Source organism: Bufo gargarizans, chromosome 3 (assembly GCF_014858855.1).
Source record: "Bufo gargarizans isolate SCDJY-AF-19 chromosome 3, ASM1485885v1, whole genome shotgun sequence".
NCBI classification, from domain to species: Eukaryota; Metazoa; Chordata; class Amphibia; order Anura; family Bufonidae; genus Bufo; species Bufo gargarizans.
In genome coordinates, this window is record NC_058082.1 from 219,712,468 (window position 1) to 219,728,631 (window position 16,164).

The 16,164-nt window shown below is 41.2% G+C and overlaps 1 protein-coding gene across 1 annotated transcript in view; it reads left to right on the top strand.

Moving 5' to 3' along the window:
* COL4A1 (collagen type IV alpha 1 chain) overlaps positions 1 to 16,164 on the top strand; it is a 207,563-nt gene that overhangs the window by 131,269 nt on the left and 60,130 nt on the right. The window contains exons 24-28 of the mRNA XM_044284161.1: positions 448 to 518; positions 868 to 1,059; positions 3,816 to 3,984; positions 4,096 to 4,188; positions 15,221 to 15,325. Of these exons, the coding sequence (XP_044140096.1) occupies positions 448 to 518; positions 868 to 1,059; positions 3,816 to 3,984; positions 4,096 to 4,188; positions 15,221 to 15,325 (630 nt within the window). The remainder of the gene's footprint in view (positions 1 to 447; positions 519 to 867; positions 1,060 to 3,815; positions 3,985 to 4,095; positions 4,189 to 15,220; positions 15,326 to 16,164) is intronic.

The following is a 16,164-nucleotide window of genomic DNA, read 5'->3' on the forward strand; positions in this document are numbered from 1 at the left end:
TGGGAACAATGCTAAAAAATGTCAGATACAAGTCATATAATGCTCAAATATATGGCTTGTACTTCATAAACATATGAAACAACAGCTATACTTTAATGACCAGACCAATTTGCAATTTGGCGCATTTGTCAGTTTAATTGAACCGATTTTTTTTGTTTGGTTACAAAAATATTGTTGTGATCTTTTCAGGACACATAGGGCAGTTTACTAATATGTTTTTTGAGATTTTTCATTTTTTACTTTCATTTGTTGAAAACAGTAGAAAAAAATTAAAAATATATATTTTTCTCAAATTACAGTTATTAATTCTTTAAATTTGAAAATTGAAATATAAATAAATTGCTGGGCCACCTGCCTTCAAAAACTGTGGTTGGTTGTTAAGAGGTTAAATAATACCCTGTCTATAAGCTTTTTTAAGTACATTTTTTTAAAATTATTTTTCTAAAGGTGTTCCTGGACTAGCAGGAAACAAGGGAGACAGGGGAGAACCAGGCTATGATGGGCCACCCGGAGCACCTGTAAGTAATGAATATACTAGTGATATGTAGTTTTCTACCTGTAGAAGAAGAAAACATGAAACATTACATTGTAGTATGAATCAGAAAAATTATGACTAGTGTTGAGCGAAGCAATCTTCGGATGAAGCATCTGAAGCTCGCTTTGCTCAATGCTAATTATGACAGTGACCTGTATATGGCCAAAATCTTAAATGGTAGCGGAAAATGATAGTTAGCATGCCCTAAAATAATTGTAAAAAAAGAACTTATACATCTCAATTCTACAATTATCATCTGGGTAGATTTTAGCTGTGTAAGGTGAGATGACTAGAGAGATGTTTATTATGATGACATAATTATTTTATTTCAGGGACCACACGGTGTTCCTGGCCTTATGGGGAGACCTGGAGCAAAAGGATCACCTGGTGAAGTTTATTTTGAACCACAATTGAAAGGGGATAAAGGAGACCCTGGTTTCCCTGGACTGCAAGGTACAACTGGAAGAGAGGGAAGACCTGGAAGAGATGGTCAGCCAGGACAGCCGGGTCCCAAAGGAGTTTCGGTATGAATAACTCATTATTATCACATATATTTATAAAAACTTTTCTGCAATTGGCTATATTAGAGCTACAAACTACTTTCCTGTAAACACTACAGCAGAGTGAGTGCACTTTATGACAACCAAAATAAGTGATAGTCAATTGACAGAGAATGGTCATAGATTATACCGTCTCCAGAAAGTGGAGTACAGCCCAGCTCAGAGAAACAAAGAGGGAAGCAGCACACAGAGGGTTATCCGTGTATTAGTTTTAAATGGACCATACACTTTACTCCTGTTTGGCTGACAGATATTCCTACCAACTTGGACAAGGGTGCATGTGTTCTTAATGGGAGGAGGTACCTAAGCTACTGCCAGAAAACACTGGTGGGAGCGTAGCTTCCCTGAGAACAAAAGGATCCGGCAAGTTAAAAAACAGCAGCCCAATTCTTCATTCTCCCAAATCTGCCACTGGGGGAAATTCGGGGCACTGAAATTGTCAGATTTGGCTGACATTAATGTAGTGTGTACTACCTGCTAATCTATCCTGCCATATCTATACCTCCAACAGTATAATAGTGCTGTCAGTAATGGCCACTAGTAATGATAGAGAGATGAGTCTGCTCATCCTGCCCCATTTTATACAGTGAAACTTCCAATAGAGCTGCACCAAGGTACCATCAGCAGATTGTTACTGCTGTAGTGGTCAGTGTTAAAACTGGAATATTTCAGGGTTTTCTTTAGCCTGGGGCTAAACAACTATCTAGGTCACAACATGTTGCAGAACCAAAGTTTGCTATGTAACAGTGCACTGAATGGTGTGCTGCGCCACTTGCAATGCTAGATTTTTTTTTTTTTTTCATTTCTGGGGTCATGGTCACAACAAATTTCAAATTGAACTGTGACCCTATTCAGGTCAGTAGTTGCACTGCTACGGAGCAGTTTTTGGTTTCACAACTGATGGTGTGGCCAACATCATTGTGTAGCCTCAGCCTTATATGAATATTCGCATATAAATGAAAAAATAATATCACTTTCTGATTACACATTCTCTTTACGGCTAATTTTATTCCTTCTCCATTTTCTTATTCCAAATATCCAACCAAGATATATTAGTAAGTATATAATAAATATGATATACCTAAACACATAGGGCACCGTTATCCTATTTAGCAGCATTAGAACAGGAAATAGGAAAGGCTGTAAAATGGTGCTTCCAATTTACAATAATGTGCTGCTCTGTGTTTCTTAAATAACAGAAGAAATCAACTATATTCTTTCAATATACTGTACATAACAGAAACTGATAAACCGGATAAACAGAAACCTGGACTATTCAATATTAGTCATTCCCACTTCAGTCTTATATTAGAAACAATAATAGTATATTAGTTAGATGCACAGGGTGGTTGATGCACCAAACAGGGTGCTCTCAGTCTTGCAACGTCACCCCGCTGCTGAGAAGAACAGAAATATAAAAGAAATGACTGGGCACACCTAAGATATTTGTAGCTAATATTTATTGAAATAATTAGAATAGTTTATCTAAAATAGGGATATATAATACCGAAGTATAATTTAAATCACTGCCGCACTGTTTGGCAACACTCAAAATAAGATAAATTCCACAAATACGCAGAATTTATCTTATTTTGAGTGTTGCCAAACAGTGCGGCAGTGATTTAAATTATACTTCGGTATTATATATCCATATTTTAGATAAACTATTCTAATTATTTCAATAAATATTAGCTACAAATATCTTAGGTGTGCCCAGTCATTTCTTTTATATTTATATTAGAAACAAATTAATGTGAAAGAAATGGTGACATGAACATCACCTGTGCCAACAAATATTAACCAAGATCAATAGTAGTCTGTCACCAGGATGCCTTGTAGGGCTAGCTCAGTTTAACGCAATGACACCTTTCACTTAGTGATCCATTGCATCATTCTGGAGAAAAAGTACTTTCAATACATATACAGATATGCACTTAAGTAGATTAAGGGTGTCCTGGACAAGTCTGTGCACTCTTGCTTCTCCTGTTTCTTCTGTCTGCCCCTTCCTTTCCTTCTTCATTGACACAGCCAGGGTCCTTTAGAATCATCTCACCTGGCTTTGCTGATTTATTAGGAAAGGGTTATGATGGCGGAAAAAAGCTGAGTAGATTGGGCTCGAAATTGATGATTTTTCCTGAGGATAGGTCTTCAGTTTCAGATTGGCAAAGGTCCAACTTTCTGCACCACCTTTGATCAGATCTTTGAAGGGGCTCCAGCATTAGTGTGAGAGATGTGTTCTCTTCAGTGTTTACCAGGACTCTATCTACATCAAGTGAATTGGAGAAAAAGTTGTAATTACACTGCACTGCCACTACAATGTAGAAAACGTGCAGGTCAACATTGAACCCAGCTCTTGCCCTGGCCTTCAAACAGCTGATCAGGGGGTGCTGAGACACACCTCCACCGATCTGATATTGCTGCATGGCATGTACTAATTCTGTAATCACATATAGATTATCTGATTTGTAGTCATTGTGAGATGAGTAATATTTAATTTTTAAATAAAAAAGTTACACATTTTATATCTGATTGATTCATATGTAGACAGTTGAAATAGAATTTAATAATTTTATTCAAAGGTAATACTATCCTAAATGTACCCGTTGTGTTTATCAAGCGAAAAAAAACCAAACATATTCAACATTTTAAGTATAATTTATTACATAGAGGTAGAAATGGCCAACATATATACATTTGCTTGTCTACTTACGCTAATTAAGGCAGCAGTTGGTGCCAAAGGTGAGCGTGGACCACCTGGAGACAGTGGATCCCCTGGGATACCTGGACAGAAAGGTTTGCAAGGTCATCCAGCATCAGGTCCACCAGGGCAACCTGGAGAAAGAGGAGAACCTGGAGGACCAGGATTTTCAGGATCACCTGGCAACCCAGGTAAGTGCAATAATTTATTATTTCATGTGGAATACTAGTGCTAACTTCGCTGAAATCTGTTCAATTTTATTTGTTGCATATAATGTTGTTGTTTTTTTTAAATCTCTTTAGGAAGTAAGGGGGAACCTGGAAAACTAACTGTTGTAGCTGGACCACCAGGACCAATAGGAAGTGCAGGTTTTCCTGGATTGCCTGGAGAACAAGGTATAGTGAGGTCTTATTTTGTTTAGTTGCAATTTACAATAATTTTACATTTGATGCAATGCAAGTAACCAGTCAGTGTCCATTTATTCCAAAAGTTTTATCATGCCCTGTTTAACAACTTTCACTCTAATTTCCCATTCCCATTATTACCTACTAAAACTCAAATGAAGATACCACCAGCATAGATCCTGCATGCTGACAATATATTGTTACCCTAGGCTAAGGGTATGCAACCTTAGAGAGGTCGAAATCTAATCCTGTGACTTGGGAGAGTCTTAAGATATACTATGTACCAAGTTGGAACATTACCATTGTGGAAATAGTGTGTAAGTTTTTATGGACGCTGCTAGGATCTTAAAAGACAATGACCCAGATTTAATAATGTTTCTCTGTCTGTGACAGGGCTCCATAGAAAGATAGTGAATCTTCTATAGCCTGCAACATTAAATTATTGCACTCTATGGGAAAAGTGATCAGATGATCACAATCAATAAAAAATAATTATCATAGGCACATCTACATCCCAAAATAACTGTACTATTAAAATATTAAAATATTTATCCCATACAATGAATGCTGTACAGAAAAAAATCGAAATGGCTGATACAGTGGTTTTTTTATTACTTCCAAAATAAAAAAATAAAAAAATGATCGAAAACTTATACACACTCCAAAATGATATCAATAAAAACTGCAGATCTCCCCACAAAAAATTAGCTCCATAGATATAACTGTAAAAAAGTTATGGGGGTCAGAATGTGACGATGCAAATATATACAGGTCCTTCTAAAAAAATTAGCATATTGTGATAAAGTTCATTATTTTCTGTAATGTACTGATAAACATTAGACTTTCATATATTTTAGATTCATTACACACCAACTGAAGTAGTTCAAGCCTTTTATTGTTTTAATATTGATGATTTTGGCATACAGCTCATGAAAACCCAAAATTCCTATCTAAAAAAATTAGCATATCATGAAAAGGTTCTCTAAACGAGCTATTAACCTAATCATCTGAATCAACTAATTAACTCTAAACACCTGCAAAATATTCCTGAGGCTTTTAAAAACTCCCAGCCTGGTTCATTACTCAAAACCGCAATCATGGGTAAGACTGCCGACCTGACTGCTGTCCAGAAGGCCATCATTGACACCCTCAAGCAAGAGGGTAAGACACAGAAAGAAATTTCTGAACGAATAGGCTGTTCCCAGAGTGCTGTATCAAGGCACCTCAGTGGGAAGTCTGTGGGAAGGAAAAAGTGTGGCAGAAAACGCTGCACAACGAGAAGAGGTGACCGGACCCTGAGGAAGATTGTGGAGAAGGACCGATTCCAGACCTTGGGTGGGACCTGCGGAAGCAGTGGACTGAGTCTGGAGTAGAAACATCCAGATCCACCGTGTACAGGCGTGTGCAGGAAATGGGCTACAGGTGCCGCATTCCCCAGGTCAAGCCACTTTTGAACCAGAAACAGCGGCAGAAGCGCCTGACCTGGGCTACAGAGAAGCAGCACTGGACTGTTGCTCAGTGGTCCAAAGTACTTTTTTCGGATGAAAGCAAATTTTGCATGTCATTCGGAAATCAAGGTGCCAGAGTCTGGAGGAAGACTGGGAAGAGGGAAATGCCAAAATGCCTGAAGTCCAGTGTCAAGTACCCACTGTCAGTGATGGTCTGGGGTGCCATGTCAGCTGCTGGTGTTGGTCCACTGTGTTTTATCAAGGGCAGGGTCAATGCAGCTAGCTATCAGGAGATTTTGGAGCACTTCATGCTTTCATCTGCTGAAAAGCTTTATGGAGATGAAGATTTCATTTTTCAGCACGACCTGAACCACTGGTAAATGGTTTACTGACCATGGTATTGCTGTGCTCAATTGGCCTGCCAACTCTCCTGACCTGAACCCCATAGAGAATCTGTGGGATATTGGGAAGAGAAAGTTGAGAGACGCAAGACCCAACACTCTGGATGAGCTTAAGGCCGCTATCGAAGCATCCTGGGCCTCCATAACACCTCAGCAGTGCCACAGGCTGATTGCCTCCATGCCACGCCGCATTGAAGCAGTCATTTCTGCAAAAGGATTCCCGACCAAGTATTGAGTGCATAACTGAACATAATTATTTGTACAGCACTGATGATATACAGTCATAGGCATAATACACAACAATTATATCCAGTGACTGACCGGCGATGTCTTCTGTTACTGGAGTCCTCTCTCCTCATCTTCTCCATTATTACCTACTAAAACTCAAATGAAGATACCACCAGCATAGATCCTGCATGCTGACAATATATTGTTACCCTAGGCTAAGGGTATGCAACCTTAGAGAGGTCGAAATCTAATCCTGTGACTTGGGAGAGTCTTAAGATATACTATGTACCAAGTTGGAACATTACCATTGTGGAAATAGTGTGTAAGTTTTTATGGACGCTGCTAGGATCTTAAAAGACAATGACCCAGATTTAATAATGTTTCTCTGTCTGTGACAGGGCTCCATAGAAAGATAGTGAATCTTCTATAGCCTGCAACATTAAATTATTGCACTCTATGGGAAAAGTGATCAGATGATCACAATCAATAAAAAATAATTATCATAGGCACATCTACATCCCAAAATAACTGTACTATATTAAAATATTTATCCCATACAATGAATGCTGTACAGAAAAAAATCGAAATGGCTGATACAGTGGTTTTTTTATTACTTCCAAAATAAAAAAATAAAAAAATGATCGAAAACTTATACACACTCCAAAATGATATCAATAAAAACTGCAGATCTCCCCACAAAAAATTAGCTCCATAGATATAACTGTAAAAAAGTTATGGGGGTCAGAATGTGACGATGCAAATATATACAGGTCCTTCTAAAAAAATTAGCATATTGTGATAAAGTTCATTATTTTCTGTAATGTACTGATAAACATTAGACTTTCATATATTTTAGATTCATTACACACCAACTGAAGTAGTTCAAGCCTTTTATTGTTTTAATATTGATGATTTTGGCATACAGCTCATGAAAACCCAAAATTCCTATCTAAAAAAATTAGCATATCATGAAAAGGTTCTCTAAACGAGCTATTAACCTAATCATCTGAATCAACTAATTAACTCTAAACACCTGCAAAATATTCCTGAGGCTTTTAAAAACTCCCAGCCTGGTTCATTACTCAAAACCGCAATCATGGGTAAGACTGCCGACCTGACTGCTGTCCAGAAGGCCATCATTGACACCCTCAAGCAAGAGGGTAAGACACAGAAAGAAATTTCTGAACGAATAGGCTGTTCCCAGAGTGCTGTATCAAGGCACCTCAGTGGGAAGTCTGTGGGAAGGAAAAAGTGTGGCAGAAAACGCTGCACAACGAGAAGAGGTGACCGGACCCTGAGGAAGATTGTGGAGAAGGACCGATTCCAGACCTTGGGTGGGACCTGCGGAAGCAGTGGACTGAGTCTGGAGTAGAAACATCCAGATCCACCGTGTACAGGCGTGTGCAGGAAATGGGCTACAGGTGCCGCATTCCCCAGGTCAAGCCACTTTTGAACCAGAAACAGCGGCAGAAGCGCCTGACCTGGGCTACAGAGAAGCAGCACTGGACTGTTGCTCAGTGGTCCAAAGTACTTTTTTCGGATGAAAGCAAATTTTGCATGTCATTCGGAAATCAAGGTGCCAGAGTCTGGAGGAAGACTGGGAAGAGGGAAATGCCAAAATGCCTGAAGTCCAGTGTCAAGTACCCACTGTCAGTGATGGTCTGGGGTGCCATGTCAGCTGCTGGTGTTGGTCCACTGTGTTTTATCAAGGGCAGGGTCAATGCAGCTAGCTATCAGGAGATTTTGGAGCACTTCATGCTTTCATCTGCTGAAAAGCTTTATGGAGATGAAGATTTCATTTTTCAGCACGACCTGAACCACTGGTAAATGGTTTACTGACCATGGTATTGCTGTGCTCAATTGGCCTGCCAACTCTCCTGACCTGAACCCCATAGAGAATCTGTGGGATATTGGGAAGAGAAAGTTGAGAGACGCAAGACCCAACACTCTGGATGAGCTTAAGGCCGCTATCGAAGCATCCTGGGCCTCCATAACACCTCAGCAGTGCCACAGGCTGATTGCCTCCATGCCACGCCGCATTGAAGCAGTCATTTCTGCAAAAGGATTCCCGACCAAGTATTGAGTGCATAACTGAACATAATTATTTGTACAGCACTGATGATATACAGTCATAGGCATAATACACAACAATTATATCCAGTGACTGACCGGCGATGTCTTCTGTTACTGGAGTCCTCTCTCCTCATCTTCTCCATTCAGTTCAGATCAACCTCAATGTTTCTTCCAGCCACTATTTGTCTAGGAACAATTTGCTGCCAAAACAGCTTATGTTCCTCACTTTTCCACCATTCTCTCCACCTTCCTAAGGCCTCTTTCACATGAGCGCGACAGATTGGCTCTGGATGCATTCAGGGTGCGTTCAGTGAAACTCGCACCTTTTTGCAAGCAAGTTTAGTCAGTTTTGTCTGCGATTGCGTTCAGTTGTTCAGTTTTTTCTGCGCGGGTGCAATGCATTTTGATGCGTTTTTCACACGCGTGATAAAAAACGGAAGGTTTACAAACAACATCTCTTAGCAACCATCAGTGAAAAACGCATTGCAGCCGCACTTGCTTACGGATGCAATGCGTTTTTCACTGAAGCCCCATTCTCTTCTGTGGGGCCAGCCCTGCGTGAAAAACGCAGAATATGGAACATGCTGCGTTTTTCACTTAGGTCCCTTTCACACGAAGGAATTTTCCGCGCGGGTGCAGTGCGTGACGTGAACGCATAGCACCCGCACTGAATCCTGACCCATTAATTTCAACAGGTCTGTGTATATGAGCGTTGTTTTTCACGCATCAGTTCTGCGTTGCGTGAAAATCGCAGCTTGTTCTATATTCTGCGTTTTTCACGCAGCCCTGGCCCCATAGATGTGAATGGGGCTGGGTGAAAAACGCATTGCATCCGCAAGCAAGTGCGGGTGCGATGCGTTTTTCACTGATGGTTGCTAAGAGATGTTGTTTGTAAACATTCAGTTTTTTATCACGCGTGTGAAAAACGCATCAAAACGCATTGCACCCGCGCGGAAAAAACTGAACAACTAAACGCAACTGCAGACAAAACTGACTGAACTTGCTTGCAAAATAGTGCGAGTTTCACTGAACGCCCCCTGAACGCATCTGGACCTAATCCGTCACGCTCGTGTGAAACCAGCCTAATGCAGAACTGATGCGTGAAAAAAAAACGCTCATGTACACAGACCCATTGAAATGAATGGGTCAGGATTCAGTCACTCATTGCACCCGCGCGGAAAACTCGCTCGTGTGAAAGGGGCCTAAGGCTGAGTTCACACGAGCGTGACAGATTTGGTCAGGATGCGTTCAGGGTGCGTTCAGTTAAACTCGCACCATTTTGCAAGCAAGTTCAGTCAGTTTTGGCTGCAATTGCGTTTAGTTGTTCAGTTTTTTCCGCGCGGATGCAATGCGTTTTGATGCATTTTTCACGCGCGTGATAAAAAACTGAATGTTTACAAACAACATCTCCTAGCAACCATCAGTGAAAAACGCATTGCATCCGCACTTGCTTGCAGATGCAATGCGTTATTAACGCAGCCCCATTCACTTCTATGGAGCCAGGGCTGCGTTAAAAACGCAGAATATAGAACATGCTGCGATTTTAAAGCATTGCAGAAGTGATGCATGAAAAAAAATGCTCATGTGCACAGCCCCATTGAAATGAATGGGTCAGGATTCAGTGCAGGTGCAATGCGTTCACCTACTGCATTGCACCCGCGCGGAAATCTCGCCCGTGTGAACTCAGCCTTATGGATTCTCTCAGGGTCTGTTCAGGAAAAAAATGCTGGTTTTGCATGCAAGTTTAGGCCCCTTTCACACGAGCGAGTTTTCCGCGCGGGTGCAATGCGTCACATGAACGCATAGCACCCGCACTGAATCCTGACCCATTCATTTCAATGGGTCTGTGCACATGAGCATTGTTTTTCACGCATCAGTTCTGCGTTGCGTGAAAATCACAGCATGTTCTATATTCTGCGTTTTTCACGCAGCCCTGGCCCCATAGAAGTGAATGGGGCTGCGTGAAAAACGCATTGCATCCGCAAGCAAGTCCGGGTGCAATGCGTTTTTCACTGATGGTTGCTAAGAGATGTTGTTTGTAAACATTCAGTTTTTTATCACGCGCGTGAAAAACGCATCAAAACGCATTGCACCCGCGCGTAAAAAACTGAACAACTGAACGCAATCGCAGACAAAACTGACTGAACTTGCTTGCAAAATAGTGCGAGTTTAACTGAACGCACCCTGAACGCATCCGGCCCCAATCCGCAATGCCCGTGTGAAAGGGGCCTTAGTCAATTCTGATTGCGATTGCGTTCAGTGTTTCAGTTTAATCCTCTACGGTGCAATCAGTTTTTAATGTGTTTTTCATGCGCATGAAAAAAAAACCTGAAGAATAACAATCTGCGTCTGCTAGCAACCATCAGAGAAAAACGGAAGGCATCATTCACTTCTTTGGAGCCAGAGCTGCTTGAAAAATGCACAATATAGAACATGCTGCGATTTTTCCTAAGGCCTCTTTCACAAGGGCGTCAGTTTTTTTGCCCGGATAAGAGCCGGGTGCGTTGCGGGAAAATGCGCGATTTTCCCGCGCGAGTGCAAAACATTGTCATGCGTTGCACTCACGTGAGAAAAATCGCGCATGTTTGGTACCCAAATCCGAACTTCTTCACAGAAGTTCGGGCTTGGGATTGATGCTCTGAAGATTGTATTATTTTCCCGATCATTATTATTTTCCCTTATAACATGGTTATAAGGGAAAATAATAGCATTCTGAATACAGAATGCATAGTAAAACAGCGTTAGAGGGGTTAAAAATTTTTTAAAAAAAATTTAACTCACCTTAGTCCACTTGATCGCGAAGCCGGCATGAAGTGAATGGGTCCGCATCCAAGCCACAAAAACGGTCATGTGCATGAGGCCAAAAACTGATGGTTTTGCATGCGTGAAAAACGCATGCAATCTGGATACAATCAAGATTTAAAAAACACACATACTGAACACGGTTGCAGACGAAACTGATTGAACTTGCATGCAAAACCATCAGTTTTTCCCTGAACAGATCCTGACACAACCCATATCGCTTGTGTGAAAGAGGCCTAACACAACGCTATACAAATCTCTCTGCCCTAAGGCCTCTTTCGCACGAGCGTTCGTTGTGGATTCTCTCACCCTGGGTTCACACCTGAGCGTTTTACAGCGCGTTCCTACGCGATGTAAAACGCCCAACAAGGAGAAACCAATGCTTCCCTATGGGAATGGTTCTCACCTGGGCGTTTTACAGCGCGTACGATCGCGCTGTAAAACGCCCGACGCTCCAAAAAGTTCTTGAGCTTCTTTGGGGCGTTTTGTCGCGCGTTCCCGTACATAGACTTTGGGGAACGCGCGACAATGGGCGTTCGCTTGTCTCTGTATGCGCGATTGTAAACGCCGGTACAATCGCACCTACAGAGCGCTCCTTTCAGAACGCTCAGGTGTGAACCCAGGGTCAGGGTCTGTTCAGAAAAAACTGATGGATTTGCACGCAGGTTCTGTCAGTTTTGTCTGCGATGGCATTCAGTGTTTCATTTTTTTCAGTGCGGGTGCAATCAGTTTTTGATGTGTTTTTAACGCACGTGAAAAAAAATTAAGATTAAGGCCCCTTTCACACGAGCGAGTATTCCGCACAGGTGCAATGCGTGAAGTGAACGCATTGCACCCGCACTGAATCCTGACCCATTAATTTCTATGGGGCTGTTCACATGAGCGGTGAAAATCGCAGCATGCGCATCTTTGTGCTTTTTTCACGTAACCAGGCCCCATAGAAGTGAATGGGGTTGCGTGAAAATCGAAAGCATCCGCAAGCAAGTGCGGATGCGGTGCGATTTTCACGCACGGTTGCTAGGAGATGATCGGGATGGAGACCCGATCATTATTATTTTCCCTTATAACATGGTTATAAGGGAAAATAATAACATTCTGAATACAGAATGCATAGTAAAATAGCGCTGGAGGGGTTAAAAAAATAAAAATAAAAATTTAACTCACCTTAATCCACTTGATCGCGCAGCCGGCATCTCCTTCTGTCTTGATCTTAGCTTTGTGTAGCAACAAGGACCTTTGTTGACGTCACAGTCACCACATCATCCATCACATGATCTTTTACCATGGTGATGGATCATGTGATGACCGGAGTGACGTCACGATAGGTCCTGTTGCTACAAAAAGCTAAGATGAAGACAGAAGGAGAAGCTATGCGAGCAAGTGGACTAAGGTGAGTTAAATTTATTTATTTATTTTTTTAACCCCTCCAGCGCTATTTTACTATGCATTCTGTACCAAACACGCGCAATTTTTTTCACGCGAGTGCAAAACACATTACAATGTTTTGCACTTGCGCTGAAAAATCGCGGGTGTTCCCGCAACGCACCCGCACATTTTCCCGTCTGAAAGAGGCCTAACAATCTACTTCTAGCAACCATCAGTGAAAAATGCATTGCATCTGGATTGTTTCTGGACAGAATCCGTTTTTCACTGAAGCCCCATTTACTTCTGTGGAACCAGAGCTGCCTGAAAAATGCAGAATATAGAACATGCTGTGATTTTTCCTGAACGCAGAAATGATGTGTGAAAAAATGTGCACAGTCCCATTGAAATGAATGGGTCAGGATTCAGTCCAGATGCTATGCGTTTGCTTTACACATTGCACTCTGACGGAAAACTCGCTCGTGTGAAAGAGGCCTAACAGTGTCCTCCTGCTGCTACTTCTAAAATTGTGTCTACTGTGCTGTCTAGTGCTCTTAATATGCAGTACTGCAGAGAAAATAGTGGCATAACTATAGTCAGAGTGCCAGAGTTCCTTTGTAGTGCCTAGAACCATAGCCCAACAGTAAATGCCAAAATAGTGTCTCCTAAAATAATTGAACCAACTAGAGTTCCCCTCTCAGTAATAGTATTAACAGTGAACTATTTGTGCCAAAGCAGAGGTCTCCCATAGTGCCCCAACACTAATAGTACCCCATGTGTTCCCCACAGTCTACCGAAAAGTAATAGTGCCAAGTAGAACGCCTATCCCTGTATACCAGAAAAAATTATAACATGCCCAACCCTGTTGCCACATAGTACACAACATTTGCAGACTACAGGATGGAAGAGCAGTCTGCAGGACAGTGCACGCAAGCACATTTACATCTTCCTGTACTGGGGACCAGTTGTCTCATTGTTGTCTAAAGTAGACTGTGGTGTACATGGTGACTGGTGGAGCACGAAACTGATGCCTCCTGAGCTCCGTTACAGTTTTCATCTTCCTCAGATTTAAATTTTCAGATAAAGCCGAAGTATCACTTAGCCTGCAATACCCTTGGTGATTTACATGTTGATAGCTATTGATGGGTTGCCAACTTGACCTTTTGGTGGATCTCTTGTGAGGCAGTGCCCATTTTAAAATGGCAATGGCTCCATTACTTGTATTTTGGAATTAAAGATCATGGGGATTATTTTTCAATATATTTAGGCCAGTTTTTTTTATGTAAATGCATACATTTATTTGTTGTATTTTCCCCAAGGAACTGCATCCTGTTTATAAATCTGCCCCACACTGGGAGAGACCCACTCCAAAAATTTTGGGTATATATTGATATGTCTCCCCCCCATTCTCGGATACATGTGGAACGATATAAAGGCTTCCTTTAATGATGTATTCTATACGTCCACATTGGGATGACTGTTTAATCTTTTATTTGGATCTAGTCTAATTCTTATCCAGTCATAACTATATCTTAATGGAACAAATGTTACAATAATAGTCTATTTCTGTTTTTACTCTAAAGTAACACTAGTGGTTAAGTCAGTGTATTCTGTTATTGTTTAGATGTAATGCTTTCTACACAGTTGAGACACATTATTATGGCCACCAGCTAATGTCCAGAGTAACTACTGTGTGCAGCATGGACACCAGCTAGACAGGCTGGGAGTGACTCGGTAAGGTCCTGGTAGGTTGTCACAGGCATCTGGAGCCATGCTGACTGCAGTGCATCCCATAACTGCTTGAGCTGAATTCATAGAGCAAACACGACACTTGAGATGGTCCCATAGATGCTCAATTGGGTTCAAGTCTGGGGAATTAGGGGGAATTAGGGGACCAAGGTAGTCTAGGTCATGCTCTTCCAACGAACGCTGGACATTTCAAACCATTTGACATGTTGCATAGTCTTGCTGGAATATCTCATCCGCCCCATATTGCTGCCATCACCAGCTTGTGTTGCAGGGTGTTTGTTCTTTGATGTTTCTCACCTGACACTTCAACCTACATCTGTCTAATGAAGCAGAAAACATGACTCACCAGAGAAGACAACCCTTTGGTATCAGCAGAGGTCCAATTCTGATACTGCAGTGAAAATTGAAGAATTTTCTGCCAATGCAACTTCTTTAGCAGAGGTGCAGTGACCATCCCTCTGCTTCGAAGTTCCATATGCAATAGGTTTCACTGAACTGTTGTTTTAGACATACATGTGGTAGCCCCTGCTCCACTGTAGTGTGCTGATTCGCCCTTGCTCACCTTCGTAGCCAACATTCACTTCTCACATCAATGGCATCTGGAGCTCCATAGTTTCTATGTTGCTTATGGCATCATTTGTCCACTCACGTTACACTTTCACCAGAGCAGCATGCAAACCGTTCACAAGCGCAGTTTTAGAATTACTGGCCAATAAGCCAATAATGATCCCTTGCTGCAACTCTGGTAAATTGCCCCATTTACCCAAGACAGCAATGAGAGCTATGTGTGCACACAGCCTATCGTACACATTATATACTCACCAAGCCAGCTCATGACATCTGACTTCTTGAGCTATGCACTGCTAATGTAGAAAGTAGGAAATGGTCATAATAAACTGACTCAACCATGTAGGAATTTTAAGAGGTATGCAAAGTAAACCAAACTTTTGTTATTTTCAGGTGACAAGGGTGCTCCTGGATTTTCAGGAAGACCTGGAATTCCTGGAGAAAAGGGCGAGCCTGGTGTTGAAGGAAAAGGACTTCCTGGGCCTCCTGGTGAAAAAGGTTTGTTCACTCATAAACCATAAAACCATCTTGCTTTCTTATTGTGCCCAGCTATGCTTGCTCCTCTCCTTGGCATATTTTTTTTTATAATGAACTGCTGTTTATCATTCTTAGGATATCGCAGCTTCAGCATTTGCACTTCCATCAGTTCTCTATTTATTTTTTAATTATCTCTAGAATTATAAACATTGAGGATTATATTATTTAGGCTTTTACACTCTTTTTACATGGATCAAAATACAGAGGGCAGAACTAAAATCCCAATTTGCAAAACGCATCATAATTCTAATTTAAAATAATTCTAATATAAAAATCAATGTGGTCAATAATCAAACTGGTGGAACTGGCTTAGTTGCCCATAGCAACCAATCAGATTCCACCTTTAATTTTCCAAAGAAGCTGTCAAAAATGAAAGGTGCAATCTCATTGGTTGCTATGGGCAACTAAGCCACTTCTACTTTACACCTGTTTGATAAATTACCCCACAAGTCCATCATTTGAACTAAAGACATGATGCTGAATTCTAATTCATAATTAGGAAGGAAATCTTTACTGAATTGTAATTCAGTGGAGCTACCATATAATCTATTTACATGCATTTCTGGCAGAATCCATGCCTCAATCCTGATAGAATCCACAGGGTTTGAACAAGTGTTCATGATTTGCTGCAAAAAAAATCTGTAAAGCAGGATTTTCAAACAAACCCTGATATGGGCAAAAAATGTTTTTTTTCAAGTTGCCGGGCAGCAATAATTTCAAATACAATACAATATAGGTAAATACACAGAGGTGAAGTGCAGTACTCACAGCCCACACAGGATCCCCGCTCTTCTGTGTTA